At 43.2% G+C, this 22,280-nt stretch overlaps 2 protein-coding genes across 2 annotated transcripts; one reads left to right on the top strand and one right to left on the bottom strand.

Moving 5' to 3' along the window:
* Window positions 1-2,058: 2,058 nt before the first annotated feature.
* Window positions 2,059-7,251, bottom strand: mvb12a (multivesicular body subunit 12A). Its single transcript, XM_070984022.1, has 10 exons — window positions 7,114-7,251; window positions 5,651-5,740; window positions 4,009-4,092; window positions 3,783-3,882; window positions 3,449-3,578; window positions 3,152-3,292; window positions 2,766-2,875; window positions 2,626-2,672; window positions 2,432-2,497; window positions 2,059-2,335 (listed from the first exon to the last, which is right to left on the bottom strand). The coding sequence occupies exons 1-10, from the start codon at window positions 7,249-7,251 to the stop codon at window positions 2,249-2,251; spliced, it is 993 nt and encodes a 330-aa protein (XP_070840123.1). The 3' UTR covers window positions 2,059-2,248.
* Window positions 7,252-11,334: 4,083 nt separating this feature from the next.
* LOC139347431 (pre-B-cell leukemia transcription factor 1-like) lies at window positions 11,335-20,856 on the top strand. The gene is made up of 8 exons (XM_070987044.1): window positions 11,335-12,420; window positions 13,852-13,925; window positions 17,338-17,573; window positions 17,660-17,850; window positions 17,935-18,070; window positions 18,187-18,334; window positions 18,846-18,910; window positions 20,041-20,856. The coding sequence occupies exons 1-7, from the start codon at window positions 12,236-12,238 to the stop codon at window positions 18,884-18,886; spliced, it is 1,011 nt and encodes a 336-aa protein (XP_070843145.1). The 5' UTR covers window positions 11,335-12,235; the 3' UTR covers window positions 18,887-18,910; window positions 20,041-20,856.
* Window positions 20,857-22,280: the final 1,424 nt, after the last annotated feature.

Below are 22,280 nucleotides of genomic sequence, written 5' to 3'. Positions count from 1 at the left end.
GGTAACTTGTGATATATTTATCATTAAAAGATACTAAATGGTTAAATGAAAATAGTCAGTAGAATAACGGAAAATGAAAACCATGTTCACTTAGATAGACAGCATTATGTGCAGTAGTAAACTGTCTTGCTCATCGTGTGCTTTCATCACAGTAGTAGTAAAACAGTTGACTGTGCAGGGAGACAGTGATGTAACTGGCAACATATATGTAACATATCCAGCATTAACAGTCCAGCACAGTACAGCAGGTGGCAGTAATGCACAATATGGTTGGGTTCCATCTACCATTAGAGAGAAAGCAGGATGCTGCACTTACATGGAAAATATTACTGTCAGAATAGTTAAGAGCTGGAAACATGGAGAACTGTGGGAGAGAAGCTGTCGTACAAAGATGCATAATAACCAGAGGGTGGAATGAAATGGTACATTTAGGATATGGCGAAAGAAATGAATCCACCATTTAGAATATTATTTTCAACTATTAACCCTGAATTGACAAAAAATACAGGTAATGGTTGTTCAAACATGTTTTACTTATGAATACTCAACCAGTATGACCAAATTAATTTGAATTTCGAAGCAAATTTGAGGGTTAAATCTGCAAGACACGATGCATGAGTGTGCAGGAACGGACAGCCAGTGAGAGCTGCAAACTCTCAGCTTTTGTACCGCTTGTATGCAAACTTCAAATGAGAGTAGACTAAAGTCTGTCAGATGAGACCTTGAAATGAATCCTGAGCCAAAGTCTCTCATCTTGACTTTTGGATTCACTAAAGCTTTGATTTGTTTGGTGCTCACTCAGTAGTGTTGCCATTAATACACTTCCACAGAGGCTGCGGTTTACAGCTCAGAAACTGTTGGACTCGTCATATAAAGAATGGCTTTTGAAGATCGAAGCAGGCAGAGTGAATGAAAGTGATCCTGCATGTGATGTTGTGCTTGTTCTCGGTCAACTAAAATGTGGTAATGTGCATACAGTAACTGCTGCAAGGCATTGCTCGGGAACTGTGCACATGCTCAATCAACTTCGTCTAAATAAATAGGTCAAGACATGTTTTCCTTGTCCATATGTGCTTCCATCTGAACTGCTCGGGTTAGGCCGCCGCCATGAAAATATTTCTAAAGCTACAAACACAGTCCTTGCCTTCTGCATGTCACTGTTTTGTAGACAATTTACATCCTCAAGCTGTATTTCAAACTGATTTGCTTCTCTTAGTTTCTCAAATGTGCAAAAAAAAAAAGTGCACTGTATATAAAACCAACACACCTGAAGAAGTGCTTCTTAGATTTTTATTTTTTCCATGCAATAAAAGTTTGCTATACAGACAATAAAAACAATGTAACTTTATATATTGTACAATGACAAAGATAAATATTTGGCCCTAGTGCCTGGCAGTAATAATAAAAAAAGAAAGATTCCCCTTTTCCCCACGCATCGTTTGACTAACACACAGAGTAAAATATACAACATTGCTCCATTCACCTTAAATTAAGAGCTAATGATATTTTTTGGAATATACAAACCTGACAGTAGGCAACTCTTCATACAAGAAAGACCCTATATCCGACGTTTAGATATGTTAGTGTATCAAGTGAGTTCAGTTGAACATCTGCAGCAAAACTCATCCACCAGTGTGACAACATTACAGCTCCGCTTAAGAAACGATTAGTGATGGAAACCATTAAAGGTGTGCAGCACTGAGGGACATCAGGAAACATATAACAAAGCAAGCAGCGCATCTTCATGATATAATAAAGCATTTTTTTAGCAGACAATTAGTCTACAATTTGAGAGTGGGCTTAAAGCTGCAGAGGATACCTTAGAGACTCTTGGCTTCATTACATCATTAACCCCATATTGTCTTTAAAGGCTGCGTTCCTACAAAAGCGTTAAGATAACATAATTTCAAGTATGATTCTATTCAAACAGTTTGTTTGGCAAATAAAAACTTGGAATGCTTAAAGATGTTAATGGAGTATAGACAAATAAAAAGGAACACAAGTGTGGCACGACAACCAAACAGCCAAACCATCTATACAGCTCTGATGTGTGATTGTCAGTCTCATGCTAGAAGGGTAGGGGGCCACAGATGACCTTGTAAGTGATCCTGTTAAGATAACTCGTTATAACTCCACCTGAAGACTAATAGTGAAAGCCGACAGCGTACATGCAGGTATGATCATCCTTCATCTGTACCGTGAGGTGAGACGTCACACCAAGATGCTGATATTGTTGCTTTGCTGAAGATCACTGAGCTGATGGAGCGCCTCCTGCTGGCACTGATGGTCTGGTCCTCTTGGCAGCAGATTCCTCCACAGCAAAAGGATAGTTATACTGGAAAAACGAAAACAAATAAGTATATTCGCTGTTGGGAAAATGTTATGCATTTAATGTATGAATCACAGGGCAGAAATTCAAATGTGACCCTACCTCGTTTTCAATGTCTTGGAGAGACTTTATGCGAATGTTGCTTAGCTGAGGGTTCAGCTGAGGAGTCTGAGAAAGAGAGAGAAAAAGAAATGTGAATACATGTTTATATTAGAGGCTTGGGTTGAAGAAGGACAAGACAGGAAATACACTGAGACAAAAAAACAGCTGAATTTCACAATGGACTCTGCTCTTACTGGTATATCAAACTTTGGGTGAAGGCTAAAGGGAACTCCATCCAGAGCTGCAGAGGGTGGAGAAAGGTAATAGATGAGTGGGCTGCCCACAGTCAGAATGAGTAATAAGTTTCCTGCATATGAGGATGGACATGGAGTACCTGTGATTCCCTGGAAACTGCTGTCAGCAGGTTTGTCCGAGTTGTCCTTAGTGTGGAGGCTGCAGCGTCTCTGACTCAGTTTACTATGTGGCAGTGCAGGAGGAGGGTTGCTGCAGAGACACGCAAATATTAACGCATTAACATCTCCAGGACATTATTATAAAACTGCATTGTCTCTAATTTTGACATAACTTTTATAAGGAGAAACACACGATGATGCTTTTCTCCCTCTCATTGGGTACCAACATGAGCATAGTTTTGTGTACAACAAGAGCCTTATTATTATTCTTATTACATGTCCCCACATAAATCATTACATGTGATCATTAAAATGCACTGTAGGACTCATCTATATTAGACATAAGTACAGTATGACAGGACTGTACCTGGGTCTGAGCGGCAGAGGACCAGACGGCTGCTCCAGTGAGAGTCCATGGAGGTCCAGGCTGACACTGCGGGGCTTAGCTTGAGGCACGGGACTAGAAAAGTAGCCCTTTCTGCACCACAACACATAGCCATGGATGTCTCTGAAGAACAGACAAATTCAGTGTTTCCCAATGAAAGCACCGAATGCAAGCAATAAATAACTCACTCCTTAGACAGACCACTATGTGACGGGATTTAAGAAATACCTTGATGAAAGAGGTGTGAGTCAAATGATTGAAAACGTAAACGCCACCAACCCCACATATGTGTAGTGCTGCAACATCATTTTGCTTTTGGCTGTCAGCTTAATATCCAACACAGCTGAGTCCACACTGCCCAATGGGACGACGCGCACACACACACGCTTCTTCTTTGAAACAGTGGCCTCTGGACACACAGACACAGAAAACATCAACCATCAGCCTGCTGACTAAATCTCTGCATTATGAGGACATTTTGGCAGGTCCCCACGACGGTTTGAAGGAAAAGACTTGTCTTTCAGGTTAAGGTTAGAGTTCAGTTGAGGTTTGGGTTAGGCATTTAATTAGAGTATGGTAGGTTAGAAAGACAAAAATGTGTGTGTGTACTCACTTGGTTCGAGGTGCTCTGCTATATAGCAATAACCGTGAGGAATGGATTCCTTGTCTGAAATAAGGCGAATGTCTGACAACACCATACCACCTGCCAAGTCCTGTAGAGAGAGACAGAGAGAGAGAGAGTCTGTTTATTGATGACGGGAGGGACGAGTTCAGAGAACAAAGGCCTGGTGGTAAAACACACAAGTATTCTCTGTGTTTATTGTGTCTCTGATTGTTACCTTGCTGTAACAGAGGTAATATCCAGACTTCATCGCAAAGCTGCGTGTAAAGTTCGCCGCTGCTCCGTCTTCTGTGATGCTGATCTGCAGAAGAACAAGGCAACGTGTAGATATTACACCACATCTGACACTGCAAACATGTCTGATTACAGTAAAAGCAATATGACATGTTGAGGTTGTTAGTGGTGGCTTAAAAGTTGGGCTTTTGACTCGAGCCTGACGCTTCACTTAACGATTCAGGAGAGCAGTGCCGTCGTTAGCACCCATCTTCAGTTCATCCTGGCCAACTGAACCAGACTGTGCTTGTCCTGTACAGTTCCTGACTATGTCGCTATTTATCTGAAGCAGGCAGTGCTCAAGAAAAACGATGATGACAAAAGCAAAGTGTCAGCTGGGTCAAACATTGAGTTTAAATTCAGATCCAATGAGTACAATTATGACCATAATCATCGTTAAATAGCTGGTCATGATGCTGTTCCCCAGCAAACATTGGTCAGATGGTAAAAGAAACACCAATCACTTCCTCATTGTTTCCACGTCCAATGATGGTCCACCCAACGGCCATTTTTTAAAATATGAAAAAACATTTTTGTTTTCGGCACGTATGTATATCTACGTGTAAATAATATTCCTGCGACTGTCAATTCGTTTTAAGCCTGCGGTGTTTGTAAGAGCCAAAGTCTTTATCCAAACTGTATGCGCACCGTGTATATAAACTTTAGCAAAACAGCTGAATAGGCCCATTCATGGTCACACCGTGTTTTAATGTTGCTAGGATGTCGAGGAAGGACCTCCAGCTGACGGTCACTGAACATCTCAATGTTTGCGGGGCCTTTATATCGCTGAAGTCACACACATACATAAATTCAGGGGCTACATCCTTTTTGGGTCTTGATCTTCAGAAAAGAGTGTTTACATTATTTTTAAACAACCACTCCATTTCTGAAGCTGAACTTAACATTTCCAACAACACTTGACTGACTACAAGTCCAGCTGCTCCAATCATCCCACCACCACTTTTGTAGTCCCTCTGGTTAGCAGTTTACTCTTTAAGCACAGACTGGTTATGCTTCCACAGTGCATCACACTACAGAGTGGGAAGGGTGTCTGTAAGGTTGTCATTACAATAATGACAACCTTACAGACTTGGGTCCACCCTGTAGGTCGTCACTGTGACTCGTGTTAGATGAATGTCTGAATCTTGCAGTAATAACATTCAGGTGTCACTGAATGTATCTGGGACCTCCGGGATGTCAGGATCTGATTAATTAAACTTTTATGTTCAGATACACATCTACACAGCTGTTACAGCTGTTACACACAGATTACAGGTTTATACAGAGGAATTGTATGTGATAACGCAGCCCTTATGGATGAATGCTGAGCTCCTTTTTATTTTAAGTAGCTAAAAGTCCAAGATAAGCCTACTACTCTTTACCCACTTGGTCCTCCTACATGTCTGGCAGAAGACTTCGCCCTGGTCATTCTCACACAGCCCTAACACAGATGCAAACTGTTTATCTATTTATCTATTTAACTTCCTATTTATTTGGTGGGTTTCTAAACTATTTAACATTGTTACTCCTGTGGCAACAGTGTACATATATGGGCAATTGTATCAATCTTTAATCTCTCTTCCCACCAGGTTGAAATCTTTGGGGCAGGTGCTGGTATTGGAGGTCCACGCCACTGCTGTAATTGGCCGGACGCCACCACGCTCCATCAAAGACATCTGAGGAAGAAAAAAAAGAAAAAAGTACAGTAACTAGGAGGGGACAGGATCGGAGGACAACGATGTAAATGTGTGAGTTTTAATGGTGGAGGCAAACATATCAAATCTTGTCAGTCTTCTCGTGCCTGAGGAGGTCTTCATATGAATTATACTCTGGTGTTAGCAGAGACAGCACAGAGCATGAATGTGCCTTCTCTGTGACGAAAAGTGAGGACTCACAAAAGGTAAACAGGCTCCAATTCAGTCCAAGGATTCTTGCTACCACCACTGTTACATTGTCCAGAACAGAAAAACCCTATTCAGTCTAATCATATTATCTCTATATGTTCAAGGACAGAAAGAAACTATTGAGTGCAAAAATTCACTCCTAACTGCAGCAGTGTCACTTCATCCTGTGGATTTCTGCATTTCCAGATGTTTTAAAAGTTGTTTTTACCAAACATCCTTATCCTGGCACAAAGTGGGGGTGGTTGAAATGCATTGATAAACTCCACCTCATCAAGGTACATATGATTTTATGGCACAACATCGATATGTATCATAAGACATGTTTCTGTCAAATCAATTTGAAATAAACAAGCAAGAGTGTTACATAAGTACTACACTCAATTGATGTGAAAAAGAAATCATACATTCATGAATACACAGCATTTTTGCTTAGAGGCCTTATACAACCTGAGATATGAAATTACAAGACACAAACTCAGACAATAGGCAAAATTATGTCCTCTCGCGGTCTATTATGTCAAAACTTACCCGAAGGAAAACCTGTCACAGTAGCCTGCAGCTCTTTAGTGTCTCACTCCTGTTAAATAAAGCGGCAGCTACTCTTGGCCTTTGCCAAAAACTTCATGTCTCATGATGAGCGTCGCTGTTTGGCTTGACTCCATACTGAAATGCTCACACACTGATAAGATAAAACTCAGGATAACGCCAAATTCAATAACCCTGAGTGATGTTAAGTGAACATTTGCAAATGCAAGATACCAAATTAAAGGTGAAGTTAGGATATATTTTGATTTGTTTACTCACTTGCTATACTTACATACATGATACCTATTGTTATTGTGTGAACAGACCTGAGTTTTACACTTTAGCTGCTTTACCAGAAACTTTCACATCACTTCTATCTTTCTATCAAACTCATGTGTATTGTAACAGAGTTATTCATAAGAAAACCCCAGGAAGTTACGAACAAACACTGATTTGGAGTCATTTTCCATGTAGCTAACGTAACTTATATGACAAGCCGAGCTTACAATACAAAGTTAGCAACTGTCCACTGACAAAACTTCGCTGCCTCTTGTTCATAATTAGCTTAAATCCCGTTGTTGCATGAGTCGACTGATAAAATACTTAAAAAACATACTTACTCTGTCTGTGTGTTCACTTCTGTCTCTTCGAGGCGAAACTGTTTGGCAGGCGAACAACTTTTTCGTTAACAGCCGAAGTCTCTTCGTCTTCCTTGTCAAAGCAGGAAGTACTGAATCCATTCTGACTCCAACTCCCATCAAGCCACGGGGCCACGCGTCAGAATTAAATGCTAACTCGAATCTTACCACAAGGTGGCAGCATTACAACAGTCAAAGGGACAGTCTGTTGACCAGTTTCACAGCTCCGATCAAAAAGGCCCCTTCGGTGCTGATTGTGTTCAAGAGCTGATCTTTAATATTGTTGATTTAATATTAGTTTTGTGTATATCGTGTACTCAAAGGAAGAAACAAACATTTAGCCTGTTTTACCTCGCTCACAAACATGCAATCTACTACATTGGCATGGACAGAGGGGTGCTGAGAAAAGAATCGATTCTAATTTACATGAAAATGAGGGTGAACAGGGCAGACTGAGGTGGAGGAAAGGAGAGAGTGACAGGGGGATAATGAGAAAGGGTATGATGGGGAGAAGAGGGGGAGCAAATGAAGAAAAGAGGGAGATAAGGGAGGGATGAATTATTGGGAACCAGGGTTTTAAAAGGGCAAGCAGGAGATGTGGGTAAGACTGGCAATGAGAGCAGCACACACACACACACACACACACACACACACACACACACACACAGACTTCTGCTTTAAAGGGCTTTGATATTATATATGTTTCTGACTAAAAACAAATCCCACGAAAAGACCAAAACCAAACAATGAACTGGTCTCACTAACTAGGAACGGGATCCTGATGTGGTTTATGCCTCTGTGCCATGGCCCTCCACTGTTGTTCAATTAAAAGCACATCAGTGAGCCACAAAATTGAACTGCCTGATGTTCCTTCATTACCATAAACATTAGCACTGAAGAGAATTATGCTGCCATAATTATCCACCAAAGCAAATGTGTTGAAAATAGTTCCCAACAAATGCGCTATTTTCTGATCTTTGTTGTGCTCAGCTGTTTTAGGAAATTACTTAGCATTTTAAAGAAATTAAATCAAATACTTGGCCCTTTTTTTTTATTTTACATTTTGATCTTTAGCAGGAGCCAGTGGGTGTGGAGCACAGAGAGGCAACACAGAAAGCAATGAGGACCACCACATTTTTTTCATGGCTGTTGACGATAAGATGTCGAGTGTCAGACCCCGAAGACAATTGATTGTGGCGTTTTATCTTCTTTCTCCTCGCAAGGTGAACATCCCTGGGATGTTTGGTGAGTCAGTGAGCACAAAGACTGTGAAAGCAGCCAAAACGAAGCCCCTCTTAACCTTTGTTATTTCCCCTCGTGGAGCACGGAGGCAGCTGCACACTTCTGTTCAGTATGTCATTATAAGGTCCTTTGTTAGCTACAGACAACACACACTCACCGGTTAGTGTTGCGTGTGGAAGCTGAGAAAAAGACACTTGATTGGAGCATCCAGAGGTGCTAAGGTCCCTGTTGGCATGGCAACATGCAAAGCAGACCACAAGGGGTGGTTGCAGGGACTGGTGGACTGGTCCATCTCAGTGGAAATGGAAATCAGTGCTTATTCAGAGCATTTTGCTTTACTGGCTGATTGGCCAATTAATGAGAATGAGCCATCTGCAATCTGCTGAATCAAAAGCAAAAGGGAAAAGAGGCAAATTGCCAGCGTGTGCTTCTGTGTGTGTGTGTGAATGGCTGAACATCTGTGTGTCTGCCTGTCGGGGGAGCGTGCAGCTGCCTGCGTGTGAATGGTAGTAAATATGAGATTGATAGACTGAGAGCGCAGGTTCAGACCCTGTGGTAGCTTCCACTGTACTGGGAGGGGGATTCATTCATCTTTCCCATCAAGTCAGCCTCCTGTCTGGAGTGGCAGCAGTAGACACACAAGCACTGAGCTCATGCACCAACAAACACAGCAGCATGAAGTCTCAATCACACCGGATTGAGGAGAAAAAACACTGGATTTCCACCACAAATACACACACAAAATTAAGGATATTTAGCCCCAGATAAGTGGTGTGCTTTCTAATTTCTTTATCTACACAGCTCTGTTTAGCTGCTATAATGGACTGAGTTGACATTATTGGCCCCCTAAATAGTACAAATAGCATTCTTCGGCACATTGGCCCACATAGTCCCATCTCTTTATACTTGACCCTCAGTTGAAATTTAAACACTGTGTATAAATTGGTTCAATACAGTTTTTTTCCAACAGAGAAAAAACTGCAAAAATAAGACTCTTGTTATTGGCTTTGGGGTTACAATATATCATTCATGCCTCTCCTGTAATGCCCTTTTCACTTGCCATAAAAGGGATACTATGCATGGGTTTGGGAACACATCCTAAAACCATTGTAAACACAGTTCATCTGCAAATGCTTGTTTTCTGTTTTTTTTTTTTTATGTTTAACACAGTGTCTGAACTTTTTTGGAATTAGGGTTATCCCACTCAGTTTGGAAAACTAATATATAAAACTCTGATTATCTCATAGTATCTTTAAAAAAGAAGCTGACATATCATCATTACTGCCTCCCATATTAACAGCAGAGACAGTTTGTCCTGCTGACTGGCAACTGAAACTATAATCAGGACTGTGCACAGTCAATGGTCTTGCGATGCAGTTGCTTGTCGAATTGCAGAAAGACTGCACATATAGCAACGACATTAAGAGTGAAAGCAAACTTTATAGCAGACAAGTACAGTGGATCAATGGATGTTACAATGCTAATGTAGAAATTGAGCCATTGTGAGTGATGACAAGTAGAAAAAAGGCTGGAAATCCAGAAGCAGACTGGCACTTAATGTAACTGGAAAAATGATGATACACAACAATGTTATCAGCCCCTTCAAAAGGAGGGTGCTACGAAGCAATAAAAACACGGTTTATCTCTGTATTTTCACAATATGCCCTAAAGCTGGTACTATCTTATCTTGACCCTTCTGCGCCACTGTTTGTGCTGTTTTTAATACTTGCTGGCTGGAACAAGTTCATTTTCCCAGTGTGGGATCAATAAAGTCTTATCTTATCTGTCCTCTAACTGTGTTCCAAACGGTAGTGGAAGAAGTATTCCCATCATTTACTCATTAAGTACAAGTAGTAATACCACACTGTGAAAATACCGCAAGTAGAAGTCCTGCATTGAAAACCTTATCTAAGAAAGAAAAAACTCAGATGGCATCAGCTCCAGACTGTGCAGATCAGCTGTGCAGGGTCCTCCTGCACATCCTCAACATGAGCCTCAGTCTGCACAGAGTGTCAGCTCTGTGGAAAACCTGGTCCCAGTCTCAAAGACCACACATCCCAGGGAGCCCAGTCACTTCAGGCCTTAACTTCTCACCTGATGAAGACGATGGAGAGGATCACACTGAGCCACGTCCGTGCTGAGCAGCGATCCGGCCCCCCAGAGATTGCATATCGACCAGGTATCATTGTGGAGGACACTTTCATCTCCCTGCTCCATCGATCTCTTTATAACACCTGGAGAACACTGGGAGCATGGTGAGGGTCATGTTTTTTGACTTCTCTAGTGCTTTCAACACAATCCAACCATCACCGCTCAGGAGGAGGCTGGAAGGAGCTGGAGTAGGCCAAAGTCGTCTCCACCTGCTAAGAAGACTGAGGTCCTTTGGAGTATGTAGGACACTGTTAAAAACATTTTATGACTCTGTGGTGGCATCTGCAGTTTTCTGTGCAGTGGTCTGCTGGGAGGGACAGAAAAAGACTAAACAAACTGGTCAGGAGAGCTGGCTCTGTCCTGGACTGCCCTCTGGACATTGTCGAGGATCAGAAAAACACTCCAGGTCAGTGTACAGTTATATAATAATAATAATAATAATACGGATGAATGGATGTCTATGTTGCATTTCGCTGCTGTAGAGGTATAAGGTTGTGATAACTCAGAGAAATGCAGTGGGGTAAGAAATACAAAGTTACATATAGTGGAAATACTCGGTCGAGTACAAGTACCTTGAATTTGTATTTAAAATACATTCCTTGAGTTAATACACTGTTATTTATCACCACTGTTTCCAACACATAGCATGACATGAGCATTAGTGTGACTGATTGGACCATTTGTATGTTTTGGCCTTTTGCATGCAGTCAAAACAATCTTTGGATGAATATAAACAGTGGTTAGTCCATTGAATTTGCGCCTTCATTCCCGTTGTCCGGGTTAAGGCGTTTTACTGTGAAAGGCTTGAGCGGAAGTCGCGTTCTCTCGTCCTTTGTAACTTGACAGCGTTGGCCCGTGGTGTTTTTCTCGGAGGACTGTGGGGCAGCAGACAGGCGCGAAGCCGAGCCTGGAAAGAAAACAGCAAGAACTCATGGTACACACCTGGCAGTGTGAGGCTTGGACGGAACCACATAGATGAAGTTCCTCGGGAATATCTCTCCTACACCGTGTTTTAGGTGACCCCGTCGGTTCACACTTTTAATGACCGAATGACTCGGGAATAAGGGGAAGCAGGCGGCGACACTCAGCGGGAGCCCCGGGTCTCTAGATGCAGCTGCAGCACCGTTCAGACCATTAAGTTATTAACACCGTGGCTCGTCAAAAGGCTTTTTTTGCTTTTTTCAAAAGCAGCTCTGTAAGAAGCCGTTTTTGGGAGTAGTTGGTCCATCCGCGCTGCTTGCACATATGACCACAAAGACAGGAACAGACACCTTTGTTTCGAAGCTTTTCTCCCCCTCGGAGCCTCCTGGTTTTGTCTCTACAGGGGAAGGAGGGATGTGCGCATGCGCGTTGGGCTACTCTAAAAAACAACAGTATCGTACTATGGGCTGATTTTTCTGAACCCTCTCAAACCAAAGAACAACACCAGTTTGTTTAGCCTCGTTTTAGCTGCGTTTGCTTCACGTCAGTAAACAGTAAAGCTGCTGCACTTCTCTTTTTCTTTGCTCTTCAGACCAAGACAGGCAGGCCGCTCCAGCTGAGGAAACACTGAATCCTGCACGGGTTTTTGTTTTTTTCCCCTCAAAAACTTTTCAGCGTCTCCTGTTTTAAGTGCTGACAGTTGGAGAAGGAGCTCCCCTTTTTGTAGCCCACCTCCTCCTCCTCCTCCTCCTCCCACCTCAGCCTTCTCAATAAGAGGCACGTTGGGTTCATGGAGGACCAGGCCCGCATGATGTTGGGTCTCACTGGACCACCTGGACTGTCTCACGAGGATGTGGGCGACCCTGACATCACGAGGAAGCATCACAGCCTCGGTCAGCCGCAGCAGAACACTGGTGACATCCTCCAGCAGATCATGGCCATCACAGATGAGAGTCTGGATGAGGCCCAGGCCAGGTAATAACTAACAGGGGCACATGACCTGATAAGAGAATCATCACCATCATCACCATCATCACCATCACCATCATCATCATCATCATCATCATCATCACAGCATCCCCTCATGCTTGCATGGTCTTACACACACACTGTAGTGACACCCCCCTTGTCACCCATGCTGCTGGAGTGTTTGAGCCCCGTCTCCAGCTGTGCTCGAGCACCTTTCACCTCGCAGGCCTGAGCACAGGGCTGAGCTGTCACAGGCAGGCGATCTTAATGAGCGTTTAAGAGCCGTTTGGGAGTTTCATTGAGGATTTTCCAGCGCCCCCCCCTAAAGGTGGGACTCGTGGCGATGTTCAGGTTCAGGCTCTGTGGTGTTGAACTCTAGTTAGCACACTCAGGCTTTAAAGTACACGATAAGTCACAGGGCTGCCTGATAATTTAATATTAAATCAGTATCTTATCATGTTATCTTCCCACAGGTTAGAAAGAACAAAAGTAGCTCATTAATTCGTAGACTTTGATCTCAACTAAAGTTCAGTGGTTGAATGCAGTTGACTGGTCTGATCATCACTTTCATGACTCACTGTTGCCTAACTCTTGTAACTTACACAGTGCTGTCACAGTGGTTAAGGTTGTCAAAAACATTGATCACTTCAGTACAGTTTGATCCCACTTGTTTAAAATGATACAATCTGATCTACAATCAGATTTTCAACCCAAGCCTGCGCAGATGAAACAACAGGGAAGAAAATCAACCGGCCCTCAGCTGCTACTATTAACACATTAACAAATGTGTTGATATGTGCTCCGTGACTTCGTACCAGCACTGTGTGCAGGTTGTTTTATCAAGAGATCTCAGTATGGTTTGTGTTAATGCTACCTTTCTTAACACAGGCAGTACTGTATAAAACCTAGAATGCATCACAGTATCTGTGTAAAAATGAAAGTATACCCCTAAAAAGTAAAACGCAGAGACAGATGAGCAAAGTTTACATGTATTCATCTAATATAACTTGTTATTACTGTGATGCGTTGCCTCTTTTTCTCCCTTCTTGTCATAGAAAGCTGAGATAAAGCACTAACTAAGCTGCGAGGAGTGGCAGCATTTTGTAAAAGCAACATAAACGTGGCAAAAAGTTGTACTTCCATAAAACAGTACAGAGCGTTTCTGCATGCTTGTGCATTCAGTCTCCTCTCTTTCTTCACTGAGGTGAGTGAGTTCAGGTGAATTAGACAGCTATGTGCTCGGGCCTGTTTTCAGTCAAAGGCCTCAGCAGCTCCGGTTGATCATCTGAACTCGGCCTGTTCCGCACTGACTTGTTCTGTGCCTGCGTGATCTACTGTTGATGGATTTCAGTGCTTGTACCTAATAGAGCGTAAAGTCTGCCAGAGAGTGGTTTGTAATTCACAATCTCTGTCTCTGTCTTTCATTTTCCCTCGCAGGAAACATGCTTTAAACTGCCACAGAATGAAGCCCGCCCTCTTCAGTGTCCTGTGTGACATCAAGGAAAGGACAGGTAAGTTAGCAAAAATCATTTCTCCTCGTTCGGTGCTTCCGCAGATTGAACTCGCGGTTTCATCATTTCAGGTCAAGCTGAGAATATAAGGCTAAGAGTTTTTAAGAGGAAAACAACATATATTTATTTTTTGACAGTCAGCCTGGTGATGACAGAGACAGAGACACACACTACGCTGACTGCTCCCCGTCTCTGCCATAAATCCCCCTCTTCTTATTCGTCAGGATGATTGAAGGATGCGGCTGGTGAACAAGTCCCATGAAACCTCGTGTTAGTCCATCTCTCAGTCCTCTCTCTACCTTGTCTGTGGCACCCGGCGCCCATCAGTCCCTACAGAAGACGTAGATCTTTAAACACGGGTCGCAAATTTATAGTTTCATTTTTAAAAATAGACTGCAGGTTTCTACTTTACCCAGACAGGAAGACTTTTTTTTTTTTTTTTTGGGAACCCAGGCTTGTGTGAACAGTGATGCTCCTTATTAACCCTTTAGCAGTGACCTGGTTCCTGATCCTGATTCATACAGGATTTGCAGGTGAAGACGATGTCGTTTCCACTGGTGTGTTGTTGCTCCTTCGCTCTGATTTGACTGATTTCATTATGGTTTTCTGGGCTTTCAGGCGTCTCTGGATCTACACTGTTGTGGAGGTTTAGAACATATATCACCTCTTCCTCTCTCAGCCGAGCTCAAGATGCCTTTCTGCTGTCATTCTCTGCGTCTCTGTCTCGAATTAGAACCATAAAAATAACTCCTCACTCGACGGCGACAGTCCTAAACTTCAGTTTTCTGAGGATATATTCTTCTTCATTCATCCCATATCTACCCCTCTTTTCCCTCCCTCCTGCCTCCTCTGCCATCTATTTTTTTCCAGCCCTATTTTCTGGGACTTTTCGAGTGTGTTACTGTGCACGAAACAGGACAGAGGCACGGTCAGAAAAATGGAACAAATGACACGAGAGGCGAAGGGACACATCACTGCAAGCATGCAGACGGGAAAAGAAAAGAGAGATAGAGGGAAAAAAGAAAGCCCGGGAGGGACAGATTGATGGATGAGGGGGAGGGAGAGGCAGTGTGGGTGTGTTTCATGGATTGGCAGGCGGTTGATAATCTCCAGACCCCCGAATCTTGTCAGCCCTCACTACAGTCAGCTTCTCATTGGGGGACAGTTTGCCACCCATGGCCTTGGAAACCTGGATTTACTCTGTCAGAGCGCTGTGTTGCACGAGGCGTCACGGACTGCAGCTCATTCATCTTGTGCACTCTGTGTGTGTGTGTGTGTGTGTGTGTGTGTGTGTGTGTGTGTGTGTGTGTGTGTGTGTGTGTGTGTGTGTGTGTGTGTTAGTCTTTGTACACTCCAGTCTCCAAACTCTTGGCTAATTAGAAATGAATTAACAGTCGTGGATCGTAGGGGTGGGCAAAAATATCGATATGGCAATATATCGCTAAGCTTTGTCTTCCGATTCAATATCGATATTCAAATTTTGAATATCGATATTTTTGCCCACCCCTTGGCCCCGTTCTGATTTAGATGTCTTCCCTTCGTCTCATCCGCTGTCCTCTCTGATACAATAAGTACTCCCTTCATGAAGGTTGCGATGTTCAGTTTTTGTAGAAGCCCTTTCAGCGAGGTGCGTTCAAAACACACATTAAACGTTTATTTTGCAGGCTGGAGATTGGTGCTGTTAAATTTCACTGCATTACACTGAGGAGTGTTTCCAATATGTATTCTGCCCTCTACCCTGATATTAATGAGGTGGACAAAAGGAGGTATAATAAATCATGAATGCAAGTATAGCTAATAAACTCTTTCACTGTTACAGTAAATGAAATGCCCCCTTTTGACCTTGTTGTCTCTCACATGTAACCCGCTGCTTCTTTATGCCCTTTTTTAATTTTCCCGACATTTTTACATCTGATTTTCCACACAGATGTTTTAATTAAGGAAGTGTTGGCATGAAACAAGATGACTTACCACAGAAGTGATAATTGACGAGGTAAGGAAAGAGAGGGGTTGGGACGCTGGACCTCTTTGTCCATATTTGAAGAATGTGGATTTTCCTTACAGTCTGTGATCTGTAGCCATGGAGGACACTTGTATAGGTGCACCCGCCATCTGCTTTGAGTGTGTGAGGCGTGCGTGTGTGTGTCTGTCCATACAAGTCTGTGTGACCTCGTTAGCTGCTGGATGATATTGTATCTTGTTATTCAGACACGTTAGTGTACTTCCATGTTTAATGTATGAAGCATATTACAAGTACTGGATAACCCAAATGCAGTGAACTGTATTCTTCTGTAACATGGTTTGGGAAATCGTTAGTGTGTCTGACAGATTGTCAAAGTTAGAGATGATAACAGAGCGCTTATACAGTGTGTGTGTGCGCGTGTGTGTGTCTGGATGCTGTCAGCCAGATGCGGAGGCTGTCACTGCCGTCGTTGCAGGATTATGAATGTGAGACGATCACGGGAACTACCTTGTAATTGCCAACTAATTTGCATAACTGTGCAGTTTAACGAGCTCTCAGATGAGCATTCATTTTTCACTGGGTCTTTAGTCGCTCCTTAAGAGCCGGCATTAATTAACAGCTGCGTGTGCAAGGACTGCTTGTGTATGCGTGCCTGTATTTCTTTGGGCTTGGAGATGCAAAGGAGAGCTGGTGTCTCTACCACGGCAGCGTTTTTGTCACTGTCTCTGTGTCTCGGCGTCTCTCTCTCTCAGTCCGGTTGCCTCAGTGTTCTGACAACACTTCAGACTTGATCTCCTCACTGCCGCCAACAAACGCAGCCACACAAACAGAGCTCTAACTGCGGCTTCTCATGTCCTCCAGTATGTCTCGTCTCTGAAGTCCAGCTGTGCTGTGTGTGCACGCTTTGTATTTGGTCTGATGGACTGTTGTTCTAATGGTGTTGCTGCTCGGGTGTGTTGGGGAAATCTTCATATGTTGTGCTTCGGATGGCAATGCAGCATTTTCTCAATCAAATAACTAAAAATCAGTGAGATAAAACCTGAGAATGAGCTGCTAATTCTGTAAAATATCTATTGATAAGTTTAATCTTGACAAACTGAAACGGGCTACTGATCAGAAGGATGTCTGGAGGCAGCGTGAATGTTTGCCAGCCGGTTGTGTGTCTGCTGATGCGATGGAGTCGCTCAGCGCCTGCAGTGTGCTTCCTGTTTTTCTACTTATACGTGGCTGAGCCAGGAATTCTGAATGAACACTGCGGTGTCACATAAGCAGGATACACCAAGTTATTCTTCTGCTTCCCATGAATTCCCACGAGTACAGCAGTAAGTGAGTGAGTCAGCGGGGTGTTGCAGTAAATAAAAGTCTGTTTAAACTGGACGATCTGGCTTTAAGCGTGTGTCCTGCTAACACGTCCGATGTGTCCGTGCCCGTTTCCGTCCATGCTCACAGCCCTGAGTATCCAAGGCATCCAAGAAGACGACGCCCCGAACCCTCAGATCATGCGACTGGACAACATGCTGTTAGCGGAGGGGGTCGCAGGCCTGGAGAGGGGCGGGACCTCTGCAGCAGCGGCGGCGGCAGCGGGGGGGTCGCCCGACGACTCGAGCTTACAACACGCCGAATACAGAGAGAAGCTTGCTCAGATCCGACAGATGTACCACACTGAGCTGGAGAAATACGAACAGGTGCGATAGTTTGAGCATTAAAAAAAGAGGCTGTTCAGCGATTTTACCAAAGAGATGCTGATCCTCTCGCCCCTCCTCCCACACAGGCCTGCAGTGAATTCACCGACCATGTGATGAACCTGCTGAGGGAGCAGTCCCGCACGCGGCCCGTCTCGCCCAAAGAGATCGAGCGAATGGTTGGAATCATCCACGGCAAGTTCAACACCATCCAGATGCAGTTAAAGCAGAGCACGTGTGAAGCCGTCATGATCCTACGCTCCAGGTTCCTGGATGCCAGGTGGGTTTATTTCCCTGCCTCCTCTTAACTGCTTGAAGAAAAGTATTTGCCGTTTGTTTTCTGATGGTCGATCTTCTCTGTCAGGCGGAAACGAAGAAACTTCAGCAAGCAGGCGGCAGAGATCTTAAACAACTATTTTTACACCCATCTGGCGAACCCGTACCCCAGTGAGGAGGCTAAGGAGGAGCTGGCCAAGAAGTGCTCCATCACTGTGTCTCAGGTGGGGCCGGCAAAGGCGCGCTGGGGAAAACCAGGCTTTTGAACATAAACTGAAAAAGATTCGTGGACATGCTTAGGAGTCACGAAGGCTTGTATTCACCTCTCTCACTCTCTCAGGTGGCCAACTGGTTTGGAAACAAGAGGATTCGGTACAAGAAGAACATGGCAAAGCTCCAGGAAGAAGCTAACCACTATACTCAGATGTCAGCTGTCAGTATGTCTTCACAGGCAAGCCAAGCTAATTCCCCAGCCACACCAAACTCAGGTACACACACACACACACACACACACACACACACACAGATTGGAGATGGTTGCATTTCTGTTGTTCAGATGATGCTCCAGTGTTGAGATAAAGCCCACTATTAGCTGATGTCATGTTCAAATCAGAGGTGTGTTTTTAGCCCCTCGTAGTTTGCAGCTGTGTCAGCTTTTGTAGCAGCTTTTGGTGTTTTGTACAGTGACCCGCTGTCCTTGTGCTGGACAGCAAAACATGTTCAACAAGAGGACAAACTTCTTCTGTAATTCTGCTCCAGCGGGTTGTCTCACCTTTGAAGATGATCTGTCCGTAGTTGAAGTGCTCTTAATCCATTTAGTGAGTGAATCTTCGTTAGGACTGATGATAGACTTTGATAAAAGCAGCCGACTTTTTACCGATAGAGCTTCCAGCGATTTCTTTTCACCTGACAGCTGCTTCAACTGCTCTGACTCCACATTGTCAACGCCGTCTTTATGTAATCGACGTGTGTGAACCAAAAATCCCTGTGTGCCAACAGGAGGATACCCAGCCCCGTGTTACACTCCTGACGGGAGGTAATGAGCACCTGCCAGGACTCTCCATGTGAGTAGCCATGGTTACACACTGTTGCTATAGTTACACGCTCTCTAGCCGAGTAGTCATGGTAACAGCCTTTCCCTATGTTAACAGGTGTGACACGTCTTGCAGGTTGTAGTGATGTATTTCATGTATGCGAGCGGCCGAGCCCGAACACCAGACAGAGGAAATGTTCAGTCACATTTCATTCTCCTAAAGGGGAAAATGGCGTCAGCCGTGTTGCTGGTTGGTGCGTTTTTAGTCATTGTTGTGGAGAAAAATGAGAAAATCATTGCAAAGCCTCTAAAACATGTCTCACAGGCAGCTGCCGTTTAGACTTTGTCAGCATAAAGTGTGGAGCTGCAGCCCTAAAGACCAAAGCGTTCAACAATAGACTGAAGAATTTCCAAAATGCAGACCAAACCACAGCCACAGAGACGTTCAACAGGGTGGCCATGTTTCTGTTTCTAATCAGTGTGTTCGCAGGAAATAGTTTGCCAGTGTGCTATTGTGAATACATTTTTTTTTTCCAATTTTAAGACAGATTTTTCTCAGTTACGTGACAATTCAGAATAATTTCACAAATAATCAGATTATTTAAGCAAACATGAATGCGGAAATGATTGCTGTGGCCTCCACAAACTGATAAATGAACTCCAGCAGTGAGTCTGAGGGTAATTATTTACAGGTCTTCTCAGTCGCCTTGGTGTGTTTATATGGGAGACGGGATTCACAGCAGCACCATCACTGTTTGTGCTCTAGTTTATGCTTTGCTTTATTTGAAGGTTCACAAGATGCACCTGTGAGCTGTTTTAGGGCACTGGTTGATGATTGGTTGATCTTCGCTCATTCGTCAGTGAAAGTCAAGATTCACTTGAGAGCAATTGAGGACACATTTTAGAAAATGTGCCTCACAGATTCTGAACTAATGCCCAGATGTTCTGGGGGAGGCGACTGAGCAGAGAACTGGTGTAATACATTTTGATCATGAATAATTGATAATGCAGGAGCGAGCCGGCTGTTGAAGACGCTCATTTGCATGAACGTGCCAAAGCTTTTGAGTTTTGTTCAAAAGAACCTGAAATGACTTTTCTGATGATGCGGAGGTGGAACGAGTAGAAAAGCGTCTGTCCCACTCTGAACCTGTGTTTCTGTAGGTTGATGATGGCCGGCAGGACGGCGGTGATCCCTCCTCCCACCTCCCCCCACCCAGAGCACCAGGCAGCAAGCACTACTCCAGCTGATGCTCCACCCTCCCTCCCCACCCCCCATCCTGCTCCTCAGTCTAATACAACCCAGACTGTATGCTGACCTCCTGCAAACAGACTCTTCAGTGGCTCCAGAACGCTGAAACTTTTTCCATTTGTTTTGCTCTGTGATGCCGATCCTTTCCCCACATCCCTCCTGCAAGTTTTTTCTAACCCCTCCTCTTCATGAATGTGCTGACGCCTCTATTTTTTGTTTCTTTTTACAATTACTCACCACATTTTTCCTCTGTTTCTGTTTGAAAAGGTAAATAAATGATGAAAAGAGGCTTTTTTAATATTATATTTAGCGTTTTTCGGCATCAAAAGAACACAGTCATACGTACATTAACATTTATAAGCACCTCCCCCCACCCACACCTCCACCCTCAACATCAAATATTCAGGGAAAAAGAGAAGAGAGAGAGAGAAAAAAATTATAATAGCATCGATTAATAAGAGGTATAGTACTTTTTTATAGGTGCTGTCGTTTTATTTATCAATGTGATTTATTCATATGTGTGTCCCATGTTTCCCTGAATTTATTTGATTTCCCTCTGAACACACACTTTGATTCATTTCTCCAAAGCAGAAGGTGAGAGGAACCGTTTTTCATTGTTCTGTGTCGCCTGTGAAGGTTTAGGGCCGATACATGGCCTTGAGGCAGTTGTGGATTCATCATTTTATTTCATAGAATTAAAAAAAAAAAAAGACAAAAATGGACAAAAAGAAAGCATGTAGATCTTATTATTTCTTCTCTCTTGTTTTTTAAGAAAACCATTGTCACTGAGGAAATGCATCGAAATACTATAACAGCTGCTCAATGGCAGAAATGACCAAAAATGAATAAACAAATTGTCACTTCTTAAATGTTTGTATCATGTGGTCTTGCTTCAGAGAACAGCTGGGTTTGGGTTTGTTTCTCTTTATATGATTGTAAAAATAATATTTGTTAAATTCTTTTGTAGCAAACAAACCAAAGAGGCTTTAACTCAAGAGATCAACTTCTGTGTCCACGCCAGCACTGTTTGATCAGCGCTCATAGTTCGGTTCAGCTTCAGATCTCACTGGACTGAATGGGACCATGTGGGCTTTTACTCATGTGCGCCCTCTAGTGTTGAGCAGTGCCACTGCATTCAATTGGCTTATGGATATTTTGAACCACTGTTTTTTTTCCTGCCAAAACGGTCTCACAGAGAAATGTTTCCACCACAAACTCTTGTTTTCACTTCTGTCTTTAGTTGATCCTTAATACTGAATGTCAACACATCCTGAGGCCTGATAACAGAGAACAGGCTTTATCTGTCTCTGTCAGTCAGTTATGTAATGGAGAAGCTGCTGAAGTGGATAGTTGTTGGGCAGTATCTAATAACATAGTGAGGGCCACACAGTGTATTAGCTTGTTTGTCTGATAAATTGCTCCTGAACTGGTGAATGTAAAAAAGCAATATCCTGAATTTTATTATTTAATGAGTTCAGGCACCCTTTAACAGATCATAATAACGGTTCTGTGTCAACTTGTAATGTCCCGCTCTCCAGACCAATGTTGTATTCACAGATTTTCTGATTTTCATGGCATTTTGTTATTCTGCAAACATTAAAGTCAGTTTCAAAGTACTGTTACATCCTCCATGAAAACAATGAGGACCGTTTCATAGTTCTTACAGAGAGTCATAGCTAGCATTGTTCCAAGCTAAGGGAAGTAACAGTGCTCAAGCTCTCATCAGTAACTTTGGATGCCTCTTTGGTGTTTTCATTGAGCTCTCTACATATTTTATTTTTTTGATGTTTTAAAATATTGTTTCACTCCGAGATCATTTTCTTTAGAATTGAATAATCCTCTGAAGACAATGGCAATCAAACCAGCGGCCTCGTGTACTGTAGTCCGACACACTCCTTGATAAACATTATTGAGATTATTGCAAAGTCACCACTACGCTGTTTGTCCTCCAGCTTCTGTCCGCGGATTATCAGTGATCTCAGTATTCTCAGTAAACAGCACATCCGCTGAAATTGAAGTCAAACAATACTTAGTTGAAAAAAAGAAGCTAAGTAATGATAGAGCAGTGAAAGGCTTTGCATGTGACAAGCACCGCTGGACAGTGTTTGAATAGGGGAGGGGGTAAATGGTAAGTGAGGGGTCAAAGGTTGAA

Source organism: Chaetodon trifascialis, chromosome 2 (genome assembly GCF_039877785.1).
Source record: "Chaetodon trifascialis isolate fChaTrf1 chromosome 2, fChaTrf1.hap1, whole genome shotgun sequence".
In the NCBI taxonomy this organism is placed as follows: Eukaryota; Metazoa; Chordata; class Actinopteri; order Chaetodontiformes; family Chaetodontidae; genus Chaetodon; species Chaetodon trifascialis.
Note: the sequence above shows the minus strand (reverse complement) of the source record. Positions and strands in the feature narration are given on the sequence as shown.

What these genes read in the sequence shown, in the direction of transcription:
- LOC139347431 (XM_070987044.1), top strand. Translation starts at nt 12,236, where the DNA reads ATGGAGGACCAGGCCCGCATGATGTTGGGTCTCACTGGACCACCTGGA. An exon ending in TGACATCAAGGAAAGGACAG is followed by an intron (nt 13,926 to 17,337) that starts GTAAGTTAGCAA and finishes CCATGCTCACAG; the next exon opens with CCCTGAGTATCCAAGGCATC. An exon ending in AGCTGGAGAAATACGAACAG is followed by an intron (nt 17,574 to 17,659) that starts GTGCGATAGTTT and finishes CCTCCCACACAG; the next exon opens with GCCTGCAGTGAATTCACCGA.
- mvb12a (XM_070984022.1), bottom strand. Translation starts at nt 7,251, where the DNA reads ATGGGAGTTGGAGTCAGAATGGATTCAGTACTTCCTGCTTTGACAAGG. An exon ending in AGCAGAGCACCTCGAACCAA is followed by an intron (nt 3,579 to 3,782) that starts GTGAGTACACAC and finishes CTGTGTGTCCAG; the next exon opens with AGGCCACTGTTTCAAAGAAG. An exon ending in CAGCACTACACATATGTGGG is followed by an intron (nt 3,293 to 3,448) that starts GTTGGTGGCGTT and finishes TCTGTTCTTCAG; the next exon opens with AGACATCCATGGCTATGTGT.